Source organism: Leptonychotes weddellii, chromosome 1 (assembly GCF_054177405.1).
Source record: "Leptonychotes weddellii isolate Sample4059 chromosome 1, ASM5417740v2, whole genome shotgun sequence".
NCBI lineage: Eukaryota > Metazoa > Chordata > Mammalia > Carnivora > Phocidae > Leptonychotes > Leptonychotes weddellii.
The window spans coordinates 143,782,780-143,803,044 of record NC_138369.1 but is presented as its reverse complement, the minus strand read 5'-3'; the positions used below and the strand labels follow the sequence as shown (position 1 = coordinate 143,803,044).

General features: G+C 40.3%; 1 protein-coding gene across 1 annotated transcript in view; it reads right to left on the bottom strand.

Moving 5' to 3' along the window:
* Nucleotides 1–20,265, bottom strand: part of MYH15 (myosin heavy chain 15) — a 150,507-nt gene that overhangs the window by 26,916 nt on the left and 103,326 nt on the right. The window contains 4 exon segments of the mRNA XM_081816033.1: nt 258–277; nt 280–455; nt 671–862; nt 17,135–17,256. Of these exon segments, the coding sequence (XP_081672159.1) occupies nt 258–277; nt 280–455; nt 671–862; nt 17,135–17,256 (510 nt within the window).

The window sequence follows — 20,265 nt, the reverse complement described above, 5'->3', positions numbered from 1 at the left end:
TATGAGAGAATCAATTTCTGCTGTTTTAAGCCACCCAGTTTGTGGTCCTGAGTTGTAACAGCTCTAGGAAACTAATACATCTGGGAATGATTGAAGAGTGTGCCAGTTGCTCTGCTGCCAAAGACTCTCCCAGTGCCTTATATGCCATACCCAAGCCCTGACATGGCAACTATGTATGGTCCAAGGCTGAAAAAGAGGTGGAAACAATGGCCTTCACACAGCTGATGCAGCTAATGGGGAGAGTTTATGGGCCTCACCTGGGTATGGAAAAGATTGATTCCATGGCCTGCAGGAGCTCTTCCTCTGCCAGCCTGCACCCGCATTCTGTCTGCTTGTACAAGGACCTCAGTTCCTCCAGCTCGGACTGGAGAAGAGAGTTGTGCCTCTCAGCCATAGCCACCTGCTCCTTCAGCTCACTGCTCAGGTGTGTGCTGTCATCTAGCTGCACCCAAAGGGTCCTGCGAGAGAAAACACAGGCCTGGGGCACAGATCTCTCTGGGTTCAATGGGATATGCACCTGCATGCATGCTCTGAGCAAAGCTCCACCAATTTAAATTTAAGTATGTTCCTGCTCTCTTGAAGGATTAGATTTGTTGCCCTTACTTTTATTGCTCAACACAATCTGTCTCTTGGTTTGTTTATTACCTGCCCCCATATTACAATCTGAAATACCTTGACCTGAGTCTGAAGCTGGCCCAGGGATTTGGTTGCCTCTGACACCTGCCGGTTGGCATAGCTAAGCTGGAGTTCCATCTCACTGAGGTCCCCTTCCACATTCTTCTTTAGCCGGATCGCCTCAATTCTGCTTCTAGTTTCAGAATCCAGACTAGACTGCAGGGAGTCAATAGTACTTTGCTGGTTCCTCCTAATTTTAGAATAACATTCAGGGGAAAAAAATCATGCACCCAAATTAAGAAAGGCTACCTGCTGTGTACATAATAGTTTAGGAAACAGAAAAAAAAGTAAAAATTCAAGAAAAAGTCTGGGTAATTAACAAAATGAATCTAAGGGGTTGTCATTTTAAAAACATAGAGGTTGGGGCACTTGGGTGGCTCAGTCAGTTAGGTGACCAACTCTTGAATTCAGCTCAAGTTATGATCTCAGGGTTCTGGGATCAAGCCCTGTGTCCAGCTCTGCACTCAGTGGGGAGTCTGCTTGAGATTCTTTCTCTCCCTCTCCTTATGCCCCTTGCCCCACTTTCAGGCTCACACGTGCTCTCTCTCTCTCAAATAAATAAATAAATCTTAAAAAAAAAAGAGGTTGAAGGGTTAGGTTAGTGAAGGTTAATGAGCATCATAACAGATTAAGATTCCCAGGACAACTTCCCACAAGAATCGAGGAAAGTACCAGAATCTTCATGAGGTTCCAGTGCGGCAGCCTTAGCCTTATCTAAGATGCCCTAGAGGACAGCATAGGGCAAACACCTGGATTTCCTAGAGTGGCTAAGGAAGAAGGAAGGATGCTCTTCTGACAGCCATAATATTTAAACTACTTTCAATGGTGAAACATGTCTGAACAAGGCAAGAAAGAACCACCCAGGCTAAAGTCTCAGGGACCACCAATACTGCTCTAATGGCCTGTAGATGCTTAGCTCTTCTGTAATAGCATGGTTATCTTTCTCTAGGAGTTGGAGTACAGTCAATGGTAGGCTGAGAAAACCAACTGCTGTGTAAGGATTGAGTTGCCTCAAATTCCTTCCTAACAACAAAACCCTATGCTGAAACTATGTTTATAAAGTGACAGAAGCTTAGACAATAAATGTGTGTTCAGAAAAGCCATGAAAAAGTCTGGGGAACTCATGACAACCATTTCCCAGGCTTCTTGCTATTAGTTTGGGACTTTGTGACTGAATCCTGGCCACTGGATTATGGACAGAAATGTTTCCAGGCCTTGCCCATACAACATTTTCACTTGTATGGTCTAGTACTCCCCTTTTCCTCATCTATGGCAAACTTGGTGGCCATATATAGAAGATTGTGGCATCGCAAGATGGAAGGAACCTGGGTTCTTGAATGACTTTGAAGAATAGTGGTTCACTCTCTAGCCTAGCCTACATTGGACTTGGACATAAAACAAAGATAAACTTTGATAGTTTTAAGTCATCAAGATTTGGTGTTTGTGAACCAGGACAGGTTAACTGCTATAACAAAAATATGCCCTGTTAAGTTTACCCTATGAAACAGGACTTAGTACTGTACAGACAAGATAGAGGTGGGAAGAGTCTTCCTATTCTTTCAGAGCCCATTATCACAAATAGCAGGAATGTATTCATCTTGGATCAGAATTAGGTCTGCACTGAAATGTCATTGAACCTGTGTCCTGAGCTCAGAAGCCAATCAGGAAGGCATATAGCCCACATGGGGTAGGAGTGTGGTTAGAGTTTTCAATTGGATGACAGGGGGAGGAGCCACTCGTCATGACCACCTTTCTCTCCATTGGTGGGACGAAGTCTCACAAGTAGTTATGGAAATGTATGGGGGAATGTAAAGCCCAGAGTTAGCACCTCTCCTCTGTGAACCCCATGTCCCTGTGCCCCACAAGTTGAGGTCAGCCTCTCATGTCTATTCTTATGTCCTGGACTTCTGTTCAGCTTCCATTCAGAATCCTACAGGGATGCCAGTATATAAAGTTAACAGAGACTGTTATGGCTGAATATGTACCTCCCCATTTATATGTTGAAGCCCTAAACCCCAGTACTTCAGAATATAACTATCGCAGAGATATGGCCTCTAAAAGAGGTGATTAAGGTAAAATGAGGCTGTTGGGTGGGGCCTAATTCAATCTGATTTGTGTCCCTATAGAAAGAGAAAATTTGGACACACACAAACACACCAGGGATGCACACGCACAGAAGAAAGATCATGTGAGGACACAACAAGATCATGTGAGGACACAACAAGAGGGTGGACATCAACAAGGAGAGGCCTCAGGGGAAACCAAACTTGCCAACACCTTGATTTTGGACTTGCAGCTTCCAGAATTGTGAGAAAATAAATTTATGCATTTAAGCCACTCAGTCTGCATTTCATTATGGCAGCCCAAGCAGACTTCGACATGGACTCACATTCTCAACATCACTAAAAGTTTTAAGACACTTCTTTGTTTTACATTGAGAAAACTTATTTTTGCCACAGCTGACTCTCCTTCTGTAGGAACACTAAAGCATTCCTAGTTTGGTGTCAAAATCCTCTGTGGAGAGATACATTCTACTTAAGCAATGTTTCAAACTGTATTTTTCTACAGTTGTTTATGAATCTTCATGAGAACCTGCAGACAGTAGAAATTGCTGTGGTTTGAGAGGCTTGGATAGGATACAGGCCTAGAGAATGGCCTCTACTCTATCAATACATTTCATGTATAGTTATATTTTAAAATGAAAACTCCTCCAAGTACCTTTAAAAAAAAAAAATGAAGCTCTCAGGACCAGAACAATATAGTAAGAAGTTCTTCCCCTCACCCCCAGAAATGTGGAAGACAATTTGAAAAAGGAAACCAAACGCAAAAAAAAAAAAAAAAAAAATCAGTATAAAAACTTAAAACTTAAGGAGGGAAACCATCAATAAAACAAAAAGGCAACCTACTGATTAGGAAAAGATATTTGCAAGTGATGTATCCAGTAAGTGATTAAGATCCAAAATATATAAATAACTTATACAACTCAACACCAAAAATAATAATAATAATGATAATAATCTGATTTAAAATGGGCAAAAGACATGGACATTTCTCCAAAGAAAACCTATAGATAGCCAACAGACACAACAGATGCTCAACATCACTCATCATCAGAGAAATGCAAATCAAACCCACAATGGGATATTACCTCACACATGTGAGAATGGCTAAACTCAAAAACAAAAATAATAAGGGTTGGTAAGGATGTGGAGAAGAAGAACCCTCATGCACTGTTGGTGGGAATGCAAATTTGTGCAGTCACTATGAGAAACAGTATGGACATTCCTCAAAAAAATCAAAAATAGAATTACCATATGATCCAGTAATTCTACTACTGGATATTTACCCAAAGAAAACAAAAATGTTAATTCAAAAAGATATATGTACTGCTATGTTTATTGCAGCATTATTTACAATAGCCATGATATGGAAGCAACCCAAGTGTCCATCAATAGATGAATGGATAAAGAAGATGTGGTACAGACTTCCAGGGGGAGATGGTGGAGTAGGAGGACCCTAAGCTAACCTCATCCCATGGATACAACTAGATAATAACACATCAGTGTAAATAAACCAGAAAACAAAACACAGACTGGGAGAACTGACTCTCCACAGGTGAAAGTTGAGAAAAGACCACATGGAGGAGAGTAGGAAGGGCAGAGACATGGTTGGGACCTAAATGGACCTATGGGATTGTCCACAGTAGTGAGGAACATAGAGATGAGGGAAACAGACCCTCACCCCAAGCACCCCAGGCACGAGGAACTTGCATGGGAAAGACAAATCCCCATAACATTTGGCTTTGAAAACCAGAGGAGCCTGGCTTCACAAGTTCTTACAACTGGGCTTAGTACCTGGAACTTTAAAAATCAGTGGGATGGGTTCTGGGAGAGCAATGGAAAACTGAAGCCCATCCTTAAAGAGACTGCATGACAAACAGCCCTCAAAGATACAGCATAGAAGCAGCAGTTTGAAAAACACCTGGACATCCAAATTGGCAAGGAAGAAGTCAAACTTTCACTATTTGCAGATGATATGATACTCTATGTAGAAAACCAAAAGACTCCACCAAAAAATTACTAGAACTAATACATGAATTCAGCAAAGTTGCAGGATATAAAATCAATGTGCAGAAATCTGTTGCATTTCTATATACCAATAATGAAGCAGCAGAAAATGAAATCAAAGAATCGATCCCATTTGCAATTGCACCCAAAACAATAGGATACCTAGGAATACCTAACTAAAGAGGTAAAAGATCTGTACTTTGAAAACTATAGAACACTTATAAAAGAAATTGAAGAGGACACAAAGAAATGGAAAGGCATGCCATGCTCATGGATTGGAAGAACAAATATTGTTAAAATGTTTATATTACCCCAAACAATCTACGCATTTAATTCAGTCCCCATCAAAATACCACCAGCATTTTTCACAGGACTAGAACAAATAATCCTAAAATTTGTATGGAACCACAGAAGACCCCAAATAGCCAAAGCAGTTCTGAAAAAGAAAAACAAAATTGGAGGGATCACGATTCCAGATTTCAAGCTATATTACAAAGCTGTAGTCATCAAGACAGTATGGTACTGGCACAAAATAGAATAGAGAACCCAGAAATGGACCCACAACTCTATGGTCAGTTAATCTTTGACAAAGCAGGAAAGAATATCCACTGAAAAAAGTTTCTTCAACAAATGGTGTTGGGAAAACTGGACAACAACATGCAGAAGAATGAAACTGGACCACTTTCTTATAACATACACAAAAATAAATTCAAAATGAGTGAAAGACCTAAGTGTGAGACAGGAAACTATCAAAACCCTAGAGGAGAACACAGGCAGCAACCTCTCTGACATTGTCTGTAGCAACTTCTTACTAGACACATCGCTGGAGGCAAGGGAAACAAAAGCAAACATGAACTACTGGGACTTCATCAAGATAAAACAAGCAAAGGCAACAATCAACAAAAACTAAAAGGCAGTCTACTGAATGGGAGAGATATTTGCAAATGACATATCTGCTAAAGGGTTAGTATCCAGAATCTATAAAGAACTTATCAAACTCAACACCCAAAGAACAAATAACCCAGTTCAGAAATGGGCAGAAGACATGAATAGACACTTTTCCAAAGAAGACATCCAGATGGCTAACAGACATATGAAAAGATGCTCAATGTCACTCATCATCAGGGAAATAAAAATCAAAACAACGAGATATCATCTCACACCTGTCAAAATGGCTAAAATAAACAACACAAGAAACAACAGGTGTTGGTAAGGATGCAGAGAAAGGGGAACCCTCTTGTACTGTTGATGGGAATGCAAATTGGAGCAGCCACTCTGGAGAACAGTTTGGAGGTTCCTCAGAAAGTTAAAAATAGAACTACTCTATGATCCAGCAATTGCACTACTAGGTACTTACTCAAAGGATACAGAAATACAGATTCAAAGGGGTACATGCACCCCGATGTTTATAACAGCATTATCAACAATAGCCAAACTATGGAGAGAGCCCAAATATCCATCGACTGATGAATGGATGAAGAAGATATGGTATATATATATGCAATGGGATATTACTCAGCCATCAAAAAAATGAAATCTTGCCACTTGCAGCAATGTAGATGGAGCTAGAGTGTATTATGCTAAGTGAAATAAGTCAGTCAAAGATAAATACCATATGATCTCACTCATGTGGGATTTAAGAAAGAAAACATGAACATATGGGAAGAGGTAAAAAATGAGAGAGGGAAACAAGCTATAAGAGACTCTTAACAATAAAGAACAAACTAAGGGTTGATGAAGGGAGGTGGATGGGGGAATGGGCTAGATGGGTGATGGGTATTAAAGAGGGCATTTGTTGTGATGAGCACTGTGTGTTGTAGGTAAGTGATGAATCATTGAATTCTACTCCAGAAGCCAATATTGCACCATATGTTAACTAACTAAAACTTAAATTAAAAAAAAAAGTGCCCAGGGTATAAGGGAAGATTTATTTGCTCATCTTCATAAGGCCACTACTTTTAAGAGCAGGACACATAGCTGATTTTCCTAACACATAGGAACAGACACAGAGAGTTAGACAAAATGAGTAGAGGAATATGTCCCAAATGAAAGAACAGGGCAAAATTACAACAAAAGAGCTTAACAAAACCAAGATAAGTAATATGCCTGAAAGAGAATTTAAAGTAATGGTCATGAAGATACCCACAAGAGAGTGGATGACCTTAGTGAGACCCTCAACAAATAGATGGGAAATATAAAAAAGAAAGAGATGAAGAACTCAACAACTGAAATTAAAAATACACTAGAGGGAATAAATAGTAGACTAGAGGAAGCAGAAGAACAAATCAGCAACGTGAAGGATAGAGTAATGGAAAGAAATCAACCTGAACAGGAGAGAGAGAAAAAAAAAAAACTGAAAATAGACCTAGGGAACTCAGTGACACCATCAAGCATAATAATGTTCGCACTATAGGGATTCCAAAAGGAAAAGAGAGAGAAAAGGGGGCATAAAATCCATCTGAAGAAATAATAGCTGAAAATGTCCTGAATCTTGGGAAAGAAAGAGAAATCCGGATCTAGGAGGCAATGAGAGTCCCCAAGAAAATCAATCCAAGGGCGTCTACACCAAAACACATAGTAACTAAAATGGCAAAAAGTAGTGATAACAAGAGAACTTAAAAACATAAAGAGAAAAGAAAACAGTTACATACAAGGGAAACCTCATAAGGCTATCAGCTGCTTTTTTAGCAGAAACTTTGCAGGCCAAAAAGAGAGTGGCATGATAGATTCAAAGTGCTGGAAGAAAAAAACCTATAGCCAAGAATACTCAATCCAGCAAGGCTACTATTCAGAATAGAAGGAGGGATAAAGAATTTTCCAAACAGGGAGTGCCAGCTCATACTCCCTGTTCTTTCTCTCCTCCCAGGGCACCAGGTGCATGAGTTATAGAAACTCATGACAATTAAAGCAGCCCTATAAGAAATGTCAGAGACTTTTTGAATGGAAAGACTATAAGGAGGAATGAGAAAAGTAGGAAGCACAAAAGCAGTAAAATTAAGTATATCTATAAAAATCAGTTAAGGGACTCACAATATAAAAGGTTGTAAAGCATTACACTATATACCTAAAATGTGGAGGGGAGAGGAGTAAAGAATGGGTTCAAACTTAAGGGGACATGAACTAATTCGGATTGCTATATGCATGTTATATATAAACCTGGTGGTAACCACAAATCAAAAACCAGTAATAGATATGCAAAAAATAAAGAAAAAGGAATCCACGTATATCACTAAAGAAAGCCAGCAAACCATGAGAGGAAAGAGCAAGAGAAGAAAGGAACCAAACTACAAAAACACCATAAAACAAGTAACAAAATGGTGATCAGTACATACCTATCAGTAATTACTCTGAATGTAAATGGACTAAATGCCCCAATCAAAAGACATAAGGTGACAGAATGGATAAAAAAGCGAGACCCATCTATATGCTGCCTACAAGAGACTCATTTCTGACCTAAAGACACAGATTGAAGGTGAAGAGATGGATGTGGCCATGCGGCTCATCTTCACTGTCATCTCCTTCCCACCACTCCTCTGGCTCTACTGCCAGCCTGACAGTGCCACCTACCCATAATGCAGCCTCAGCAAGGAGAAGGGTACATCCAGCCCTGCTGCAACAGCTCCTTCTTCCACCCTGGCTTATTGTGGGACTGGTCTAGGACTAAGCTGCACATGCACATGCTCAGCAAGCAGCAGTACCCTAGGGCCAAAAAGGTGTCTGCAGGACTACAGAAAGAGGGCCGGGTGCAGCAGCAGGGGGTATGCAAATGCAGGAAGAGCCAGAGGACAGCAGCCTGATGTGGGCGGGGATGGCAGCCACTCATATACTATGCCAGGGTCTAGCTAGGGTCAACTTGGGAGCACTGGCTGCTGGAGGTCCACGCCCCAGCAGGGGCCCGTCAGGTGCCAGGTCACACTCCCTGTTCTCTCTGTCCTGCTGGGGTGCCAGGCACACAGCAGCGTGTGCCGAGGCAAGGTGGCCTACGTGCGCCAGAGTGCTTCACCTTCATGTCGGCAGTGATGGATGTGTTGCTGCTCTGCTAGTTCCCCTTCTTCTTCAGCTACAGCCTGCAGGGCATCTGCCCCAAGGCATGCCAGGTGAGGACCTGCTCTTCAAGTTCCTTTTCTGGATTGGCTACTACAACAGCTTGTTCAACCTGGTCATCTTCATCATCTTTAACCAGGACTCCAGTGTTCCTTCAAGCACATCCTCTTCTGTTGGTGGAGAAGGGGCTTTAGGCAATGAGCTGTGTTCCCCACCTGGCAGAGACCCTAGGCAGCTACCTGCAGAGAAGTGGGAAGGCTGACCCCCAGGAGAAAGTGGGGGCAGCTTCCCCAGAGACCCAGGGATGGATTGGCCTCTAGGCCACAGTGGATGGTAGGGCAGGGCAGGAGTCTCTGAGAGACTGCAGGGCATCTGCAGAGGGGAGACAAGAGAGGGGCAATCCCTCTGCCTTCCCATCTCAACAGAGGGCTACTTCTGGGACTCTGGGGCTGGATCTGGCTTTGGGAGCCATGTGGTGGTGTAGCTGTGAGGTCAGGGTCTTAGACAGCAGAGGCAAATGCAGCCTCCCACACAGGTGAGAAAGGAGCCCCCATCAACACACACCACTACCCCGATCCACCTCTGAGCAAGAGCTGACTTCTCAAGACCTAGTATGGGCAGCTGTCTTGGGGGAGGAAAGAGGGCACTGACAATCTTTGGTTACTGAAATTATTTAAATGTTTGCCAAAATTGATAGCCAAAACAGCCAAACTATTTTCTAAATAAACCTTTGTAATACCAAAAAAAAAAAAAAAAAAGTGAAGGGATGGAATAGCATTTACCATGCAAATGGAAGTCAGAGTAGCAATACTTATATTGGACAAAATAGACTTTTAAAGCAAAGACTGTAACAAGAGACAAAGAAGGACACTGTATAATCATAATGGGAACAATCCAACAAGAAGATATAACAGTTGTAAATATTTAAGTACCCAACATGGGAGTACCCAAATACCTAAAGAAGCTAATAACAAACATGAAGGAAGTAATTGATAATAATACAGTAATAGTAGGGGACTTTAACACCCCACTTACATCAATGGATATATCATCCAAGCAGAAAATCAACAAGGAAACAGTGGCTTTAAATGATATACTGGACCAGAGGGACTTAACAGATATATTCAGAATATTTCATCCTCAAACAGCAGAATACCCATTCTTTTCAAGTATACATGGAACAGTCTCCAGAACAGATCACATATTAGGCCACAAAACAGATCTCAGTGAATTCAAAAGATTGAAGTCCTATCATGCATCTTGTCTGACCACAAAACTAGAAAACAATCAAAAGAAAAAATCTGGAGAGAACACAAATGCATGGAGGTTAAATAACATACTACTAAATAATGAATGGGTCAACCAAGAAATCAAAGAAGAAATTTAAAAAATACATGGAGACAAATGAAAATGAAAACACAAAATCCCAAAATCTTTGGGATGCAGCAAAAGCTATTCTACGAAGAAAGTTTATAGCAATACAGGACTATCTCAAAAAGCAAGAAAAATCTCAAACAACCTACGCCTACACCTAAAGGATCTAGAAAAAGAAGAACAAACAAAACCTCAAACCAGTAGAAGGAAGGAAATAATAAAGATTAGAGCAGAAATAAAACAAATTAAAAATAATAGATCAATGAAACCAGGAGCTAGTTCCTTGAAAAGAGCAACAAAATTGATAAACCTTTAGCCAGACTCATCCAAAAGAAAGAGAGGACTCAAATAAACAAAATCAGAAATGAAAGAGAAATAACAACTGACACCACAGAAATACAAAGGATTGTAAGAGAATATTATGAAAAATTATATGCCAACAAACTAGACAATCTAGAAGAAAATGGATGAATTCCTAGGAACATATAACCTCCCAAAACCGAATCAGGAAGAAATAGAATTTTTTTTTTTAGAAACAGAAAATTTGAACAGACCAATTATCAGCAATGAAATTGAATCAGTAATCAAAAAACTCCCAACAAACAAAAGTCCAAGACCAGATGGCTTCACAGGTGAATTCCACCAAAAGTTTAAAGAAGAGTTAATATCTAATCTTCTCAAACTATTCCAAAAAATAGAAGAGGCAGGAAAACTTCCAAATTCACTCTATGAGGCCAGCAGTACCCTGACACCAAAAGCAGATAAAGACATTACAAAAACAGAAAACTATAGGCCAGTATTTCTGATGAACATAAATGCAAATATCCTCAACAAAATATTAGCAAACCAAATCCAACTATACTATCATTCATCATGAACAAGTGGGATTTTTTCCTGGGATGCAGGGGTGGTTCAATATTTGCAAATCAATCAATGTGATATAGCACATCAACATCAAAAGAAAGGATAAAAACCATAGATCTTTTCAATTGATGGAGAAAAAACATTTGACCAAGTACAACATCCATTCATGAAAAAACTCTCAACAAAATAGGTTTACAGGGAACATACCTGAGCATAAAAAAGACCACATATGAAAAACCCACAACTAACATTATACTCAATGGTGAAAAACTGAGAGCTTTTCCCCTAAGATCAGGAAAAAGACAAAGATGTCCACTCTCATCACTTTTATTCAACACAGTACTGGAGGAGGGAGTCCTAACCACAGCAATTAGAGAACAAAAAGAAATAAAAGGCATCCATATTGGTAAGGAAGAAGTAAAACTCACTATCTACAGATGATACTACATATAGAAAACCCTAAAGACTCCACCAAAAAACTACTACAACTGATAAATTAATTAAGTCATAGGATACAAAATCAATATACAGAAATCCATTACATTTCCATACACTAATAATGGATAGAAAGAGTAATTTTAAAAAATCCCATTTACGATTACACCAAAATAATAAAATACCTAGGAATAAACTTATCCAAAGAGGTGAAAGGCCTGTACTCTGAAAACTATAAAACATTGATGAAATAAACTGAAGATGACACAAATAGAAAGTTATTCCACGCTCATAGATCGGAAGAATAAATATTGTTAGAATGTCCATACTAGCCAAAGTAATCTACAGATGTAATTCAATCCCTATCAAAGTACCAGCAGCATTTTTCACAGAACTAGAGTAATCCTAAAATTTATATGAAACCACAAAAGACCCCGAATAGCCAAACCAATCTTGAAAAGGAACAAAACTGGACATATCACAATTCCAGATTTCAAGATCTACTACAAAGCTGTAGTAATCAAAACACTATGATACTGGCACAAAAACAGACAAATAGATCAATATAACAGAATAGAGAGCCCAGAAATAAACACATGATTATACGGTCAGTTGATCTGTGACAAAGAAGGCAAGAATACACAATGGGAAAAAGTTTCTTCAACCAATGGTGTTGGGAAAACTGGACGGCAACATGCAAAAGGATGAAACTGGCCCACTTTCTTACACCATTTACAAAAATAAACTCCAAATGGATTAAAGCCCTAAATGTGAGACCTGAAACCATAAAATTCCTAGAAAAGAGCACAGTAGTAATTTCTCTTACATTGGCTTTAGCAACATTTTTCTACATATGTCTCTTTAGGCAAGGGAAGCAAAAGCAAAAATCAACTATTGGGACTACCTGAAAATAAAAAGCTTTTACACAGCAAAGGAAAACATCAACAAAACTAAATGACCACCTACTGAAGAGACATTTGTGAATGACAAACCAGTAAAGGGTTAGTATCCAAAATATCTAAAGAACTTACACAACTCAACACCAAAAAACCCCAAATAATCCAGTTAAATAATGGGCAGAAGACATGAACAGACATTTTTCCAAAGAAGACATACAGATGGCCAACAGACACATAACCAGATGTTCAACATCACTCATCATCAGGGAAATGCAGATAAAAACCGCAATGAGATATCACCTCACACCTGTCAGAATGGCTAAAATCAAAAACACAAGAAATAATAAATGTTGGTGAGAATGTGGAGAAAAAGGAACACTTGTACACTGTTGGTGGGAATACAAACTGGTACAGCCACTGTGGATAAGAGTATGGAGGTTCCTCAAAAAATTAAAAATACAATTACCCTATGACCCAGTAATTCCACTACTGATTATATACCCAAAGAAAACAAAACCCCTAATTTGAAAAGATGTATGCACTCCTATGTTTACTGAAGCATTATTTACAATAGCCAAATTATGGAAGCAGCCCAAGTGTCCATCAATAGATAAATGGATAAAGAAGACGTGGTGTGTGTGTGTGTGTGTGTAATATTACTCAACCATAAAAAAGAAGGGACTCTTGTAGCAATCCAGAGGGTATAACAGATGGATCTAGATGGTATAATGCTAAGTGAACTAAGTCAGTCAGAGAAAGACAAATACCATATGATTTCACTCTATGTGGAATTTAAGAAACAAAACAAATGAACAAAGAAAAAAAGAGACAAACCAAAAAACAGACTCATAACTATAGAGAACAAACTGATGGTTACCAGACAGGAGGTGGGTGGGGGATGGGTGAAATAGGTGATGGGGATTAAGAGCACACTTATCGTGATGAGCACTGAGTAATGTACAGAATTGTTGAATCACTATATTGTACACCTGAAACTAAGACAACACTGTATGTTACATTTTTTTTAAATTTAGAATTTAAAAAAAAACCTCAACGCTTGAAAAAACCTTAGAATTAAAGAAAAAAAAAAACTTTAAAACCTTAATGGTTTTAAATGGACAACCAGTTCAATAGGTCAATTTTTTTCTCTTGCAATATTGTTTATATCAGAGAAATTGAAGATTTTCCTTAATTCTAATATATAGGATTTAGCTTTAAAATGATTAACAAAGAATATTCCTAAATACCATGTCTGTGTTTGAGATCCTGTTTCTTAAAGACATGCTAAAATATTTTACTTAGAAACGAGAAAAGACTCAAACATATTCTTCTGGCAGAAACTCAGACAGTAAATGAAATTAAGTTTGATGGTGCTTATAAATTAAGACTGTGTGTGAAGTGTGATATCACTGAGTTCTGAGGAACAGACCAAAGGGAAGGAAAACATGATGGAACGTTACCAGACCCCCCCAAGGCTAGAGGCCAGGGGTGGGCAAACTAGGAGCTATGGGCCAAATCCAGCCATGCCCATTTGATTTCCTATTGTCTATGGCTGCTTCCAAGCAACAGCGGCAAAGCTGAGTAGAGATAGAGACCCTATGGCCTGAGAAGCCAAAAATATTTACTACTGATGCTGCTTGGGGGTTGCTAGCCCAAACTACGGCACCTTGGCATATTAGATTTCTTAAGCTCAAGGAGTTTGAGAAAACAACAAAAGCAGGAAGATCACTCTAAACCCCTCTGGCCTTCTACCCTGAATGCAGGAGATAAATCTCGCATGTGAAAGATACCCTCCTCCTCTACAGAAAGAAGGGACCTGTCTTTACCACCAAAGAGGGAATTTAGGGCCAAGAAGTCTGTATAAACAAACCTTGCTAATTCTTCAGCATTTACTACCCCTAGCCCAATTCCCCAAGCCTTGTCAATTCTTCACAAGTTCATTGTTTGTCTAAAAGCTGTAAAAGCTTCCTACTGGGTCGTGTCTCTGGGTCTTCATCCTCTTGTGAAGGCCCCCATGTACATGTAAAAATTTGATAACATGTGTATACTATTCTCCTGCTACTCTGTCGTAAGTCAGTTTAATTCTTAGGATCAGCCAGAGACCCAGAGAGGGTAAGGAGAATTTTTTGCTCCCCTACACTATCTGATCCTAAACAGAAGGTTTGTTCAACCCTTCCATAGGTGATAAACCAAAGCAAGCTAATGCATTTTGACAGACTAAGGAATTTCAGTGTCTCATTCCCAAAAGCTTCCCCAGCACCTCTCTGGGTGTGTCTGGGGAGAGCTGAATACAGGGCAGGTGCACCCTGGCTGGGGGCCAGTGAGAAGACACATGTTTCAGCATTTCCCTGAAGATCCTGAGCTAGAGGACGGATCCAGTCAGTAGTCTCTGAAAATTCAAGACACACCTGACTCACTTGTTTTCAACCCAGTTCTGAGTCTTCCATTGGAACTTGACTTGGGCGACAGTTATAGCCACTAGCTGGTCTTCCTGCTAGCTGCCATCATTCTTGTATCTAGGATGGAGAGGACCAAAGTCACCCACCAAAACTCCTCCTCTCCTCCCATCAGTGACTGCATCATCACCTCCCTACCTCCAGCTATGTTAATTAGAACCCTTGTAGAAGTTTTTTGGTTTTTTGTTTTTTTTTTTTTAAAGAAAGCCCTATCAAATCCATAAAAGTTAAGGAAGTCCCTACAAGAATAGTAGGCACGGTGTCTGGCCAACTTGAAGTGCTCAAATATGTGTTTAACAAGTGAAACATAGGACACATACACCAGCTGCTCAGACTTTTCACCACCAACAGGCCTCCAGCTCACTGAGGATTCATCCTCACCGAAAGGCAGCGCAAGCTCGGCAGCAGAAGAGTTGAATGAATCACGCAGCTTGCAGCACTATTGGGGGCTCTGTCCTTGCCTCGGAGTCTCTGCTGCTTTCTCTGGTCCCTTCGACTTCCTGGGTCCTGCCTCGCGGGCCTCCTTCAGTTTCTGCGGCCTTTCCCAAGGTTGATGTGGACAGAGGACCTAGAGCCTCATCTGGCCTTCAGGCAATATTCTCCTTGAGTTCTAGAACATTACCTGGCTTATCCTTGATTGCTCAAAAGGCTCTGCTTTGCTAGGACTGCCCCCTGCCATTCTGTTCAGTTTCCTCGGGACCCCTTCGTCTCCCAGCCCTGAAGTCCGATGAAAGCATCGGATTAAAACCAAGGCATCCTGATAAAACCCTCACCTGCACGGAGCCCTTACACAGGAACGTCTGCAAGGGCATTTGTGGTATTTTGTAAGATAGGCTCGTCTCTCCTTTCCGGATGTACCTATTATAGTTATTATGAATCATTAACTAAAACTCCTGACGAGCTCGCCCCACCCTCCAGCCCTCCCCTTCCTTTTTTCAGGCCCTTCACGGCTCCAGGCTATCGTTCAGTTCTTTCTTCTTCCAGCCCTGGCTGTTTGCATCTCCGGCTTCCTTTGCACTAAGATTATTATAATTGGTGAACGGCTCTAAGACATTCAGATGTACCTGATGAGATGCAGACTCTCTGAGGATTCATTTTTCCTCAGCTAGGTTTATTAATAGGTGCAGGCTTGACGTTACCTGAAATGAGTTTTTTTAACTGCACAAAGAAACGTTCGTTTTTGTTCCTCATGGAAGTAAGTAGGGCAAATATCAAGGCCTGATGTTTTGCCCTTCATCAAAAAAATTCTTTTAGACACTGACTCAGAGCCTCTTAAGTTGACCAGAATTCATCCCCACAGTCCTTGAGAGGAAAAGTGCTAGTGAGTGAGAGCAAGAGTAACTCAAAGCACACAGAGGGCCAAATGTGGCTTGATGTCCTCATTAAAAAAAATGACCCCCATGGGAGTTTTGTCTGAATTTGGTCTATAGGAAAGAAGTCAGTTCTGGTGAATATATTAACAGTTTTTTTAAATTGTTTAGCAAACATGTTGAAAGCAACTTGCCAGTCAAAACTCTGACTCAGATGATTTTCCTTGCTGACATATGGCATAGACGTAATGGAACAGATCAGATAAATAATATAATCATGGTGAATTCCATGTGTTTATAATTGTGCCTTTGATCTATAAAGTGTGAAGGGCTTTGGCAACATCAGCTCACTGATCTTCCTCACCACCTTCTGTGACATGTATGGGGCTGCTTTTATCCCCTCACTTCCCTGAGATGCTAAGAAGTAGAATGTCTAAAGTCATCAGCTTGTTATGATGAAGCTAAGAAAAGCTCCTGCCACCCGTGAGTCCTGTCTAATTCAGTTTCCTGACTATTAAGACTCAGCCTCTTCACCAGGGATTCAAAAAGCAGCTTAGCTCCTGGCTTCTGCCCCTCTCCAAACAAATGGCTATAGGTGCACGCAGTGGGTATGTGAAAACTTCACTCTGATCGGACCTTAATTTTAATGCACCACATCACATTTTTTGGTTCCTTTCATCCACTCTTCAGCATTATGTCAGCTTCTCAAATGCCCAAGCAAGAGACTGGGCAATGCCCCCAGTTCTTGTGCATATAATTATGCTTTTTTGGTGTGTTATCTGGAGTTTCTAAGAGAAAAGAAGCTGCTCAACTATAAGAAAATCATAAAAAACAGACGGTAATTGCATAGAGGTGTGCCTTTATATTAATAGTGGTGCGCTCACTAGAAGGATGCTGGCGTAGGGTTAGACTGGCTGAGTTTCTTTGGTAACGTTCCAACAGAGGCCATAAAGGCAGCCAAACACAGCATGTTCTGTTCAGTCAAGGATTCTGGAATATGCAAATGTTGCTCATCAGAATAATTTTCTATTTCTTCATCTTTCTCTGAAAGCTTTCTTTCAAGTTCTGCTTTAGCTTCCAAGAGTTCAAGCTGGAAGTGAAGAATCTTGCTTTCGTTATGTTCCAGAGCTCCCTGAAATATATAAATTAAAAATACTAAGTTAAGTCTACTTTTTGGACACACAATTTTTTTTTTCCTCAAAATGTATGTCACTATCGTAGCTCTCTTTGGCATTGCTGGGAGAGCTCTAAGTTCAAATCAGGTCCCCTGAGGATCGGAACAGGATGAGAGACAAGTGACTGCTTTTGTTTGTCATGTCACTTATAGCTTTGACATTCCCGGGGCTCTCTGCTGTAGTTCAGGAACTAGAATTCTAAAGCATTTTTTAAAATAGAAAATTTCAAGCTTGTCTGTGACTATATTTAAACTTTTTAATTTATTACTCTTGATTTTGCTTAATGTAGTTCATCTTCAGGATGAATCAGTAAAAGGATCAAAGCTAGAACAAGGAAAGTGATAACTCCTACTTGGAATCTGTCGTTTAATTCTGGACATCATGGAGGAATAGAGAAAAAGTTGAAAGCTTTCAGAGGGCAGGAAACAGGCTAGTATCCAAATATTGTCAAAGGAAGAACAAGAAAGGAATTTAGGATGTACTTGAGCCATCATCACCATAATTATTACTACTACTTCAAATGGATTGCTTTGACAGCTGGGAAATCTCCTGCCCCTTTGAATATTTAAATATAGGCAAGGCAGTTACTGCCAGGGGTGTTATAAAGGTGATTCAAGTTTAAAAGTGTAGCTTTGATTACCTCTTTATAGCCTGTTCCAAAGACACAATTTATATAAAAGTAGAAACAAAATATTTGGATGGTATTGAGGAAGATGTTTATAAAGGGCACGAGGTGTGACAACAATCTACTGGTCAGTTAACAATTGGCAGATAGTCCTGAGGGCAGGAGTAATTTTTATAGCCTTTTCTGGGTCATGCTTACCACATACAAACAAAAGTAAAACCGAGTAGCAATTTCAAGATAAAAATAAGAAAGATGTTAGGAATTTTAATATGTCTTAAGGCCTTGCTGCTGTTCCCTTAACACTACCTTCAATATAAAAGAAAATAAATCAAAAACCAATGCTTGGAGAGCAATTTCCTGCAAGGAAATCGTGCCCTTCCTTCAGGGGGAAACTGTCACCTCTCACCCTCTAAAATCCACAGAGAAAGTGAGTCTTTGGAGAAGGTGACCTGGGATAATTTGAGTTTTGTGGCTTCAAAAATAATGTGATAAAGTTCCTCATAAAGGCTCACCCAGGAAAACAAATAACCCAATTTTACAAATACATGTCCAAGTTGATGAAGTATTTATGGATGCTGCAAAAGACGAAACTTGAAAAAAAAAAAAAATGCAAATAGAATATAGTGCCATCTAGTGGTGGTAGGTGGTATGAGTGCTATGGCCTTACTCTCGCCTGTGACCTGCTAGTCAATTCAATACATGAAATGTATATGTTATATGGGACTCAAATTGCCCCACTCCTCCCCCACCCAATCATCTCTCTCACTGGCTCATCATAGTGCTTGAAATTTCTACAGTAAATATTACTTCTTTAGGTTAGCGTGGTGGCTTCAGAAAGTCTCTAGCCAGGATGACCAGAGGACCAAAGGGAACAAGTAAATGAAACAAAGCTCACCAGCTTTACAAGGACCAGCTTTGTTAGGCAATACAAGAGCACACTACCAACGGGAAGGATTCTATATAAGGAAAACAATTATGCATAAAAAGACAAGAGCTGTGTCAAAAGCCATCCACTTGACAACTCTATATGCAGGGCACTATGGACATGTCTTCTGTGTGGCAGGTGTCTTACACAAATGTAGTGATAAGATGAACTTAACAGACATTGCTTGGCATGGAGAAGTCCTTTGAGGTCTAATTTTCCATGATCACACCTTCCAAAAGGCTCTGTTTAAAATGGACTGTTTTGCCTTTTAAAAATCATTTCCGGGGCACCTGGGTGGCTCAGTTGTTAAGCATCTGCCTTCGGCTCAGGTCATGATCCCGGGGTCCTGGGATCGAGCCCTGCATCAGGCTCCCTGCTCAGCGGGGAGCCTGCTTCTCCCTCTCCCACTCCCCCTGCTTGTATTCCTGCTCTCACTATCTCTCTCTGTCAAATAAATAAATAAAATCTTAAAAAAAAAAATCATTTCCTTGGGGAGGCTCAGTGGGTTAAGCGTCTGCCTTCAGCTCCTCAGGTCATGATCTCAGGGTGCTGGGATCAGGATTGAGCCCCACGTCAGGCTCCCTGATCAGTGGGGAGTCTGCTTCTCCATCTCCCGCCCTGCTTGTGCTCTCTCTCTCTTTCAAATAAATAAATAAAATCTTTAAAAAAAAATCATTTTCTCAGCTGGAGGGTGAGTGGTGGGGGCTGCATTTTAAGTTCTGGATGCTAAGTCTAAGGGAGGGTCAAGAAGATGAAATTCAGCTGTGAGAAAAGAGGCTTTGCAGGATGTGTTAACTGCTTAGTGACCGTGACGGATGACTCGTTTTAGTTCACCTTCTTTGGCAAAAAGTCTTTTCAGTGGCTCGTTCAATCCCTAGCACACACCCAGGGATAAGGTCAGAGATTGTTCCTGAACTTTTAATCCCTAACACTCAAAATGCTCCTATCAAACAATCTGTACAAAGATAAGCTTTCAGGACAAAGGTTTAAGAACATCACTTTGAATCTCACTTTTAAAACTAGTTTTTTTGGGGGGAGAAAGTGTTTTGACTGACTCTTTTAAAGAGAGGAGGAGGTATAAGGATATTTATTCATTTAACACTCAACAAATATTTGTTGAACCTCTATTACACACCAGCCAATGTTCTAGGCCGGTGCTTCTCAACTGTTGGTGTGAATATGAGCCACTAAAGGATCGTGTTAAAATGCAGATTCTGTTGTGCAGGACTGTTGAGTCTCAGATCTGTACCTCTGAGACAAATAATGCAAGATATGTTAAGAAAAAAAAAGAAGAAGAAGAAGGTAGCGGGAGGGGAGGAATGAAGCGGGGGAAATCGGAGGGGTGGACGAACCATGAGAGAAGATGGACTCTGAAAAACAAACTGAGGGTTCTAGAGGGGAGGGGGGTGGGAGGAT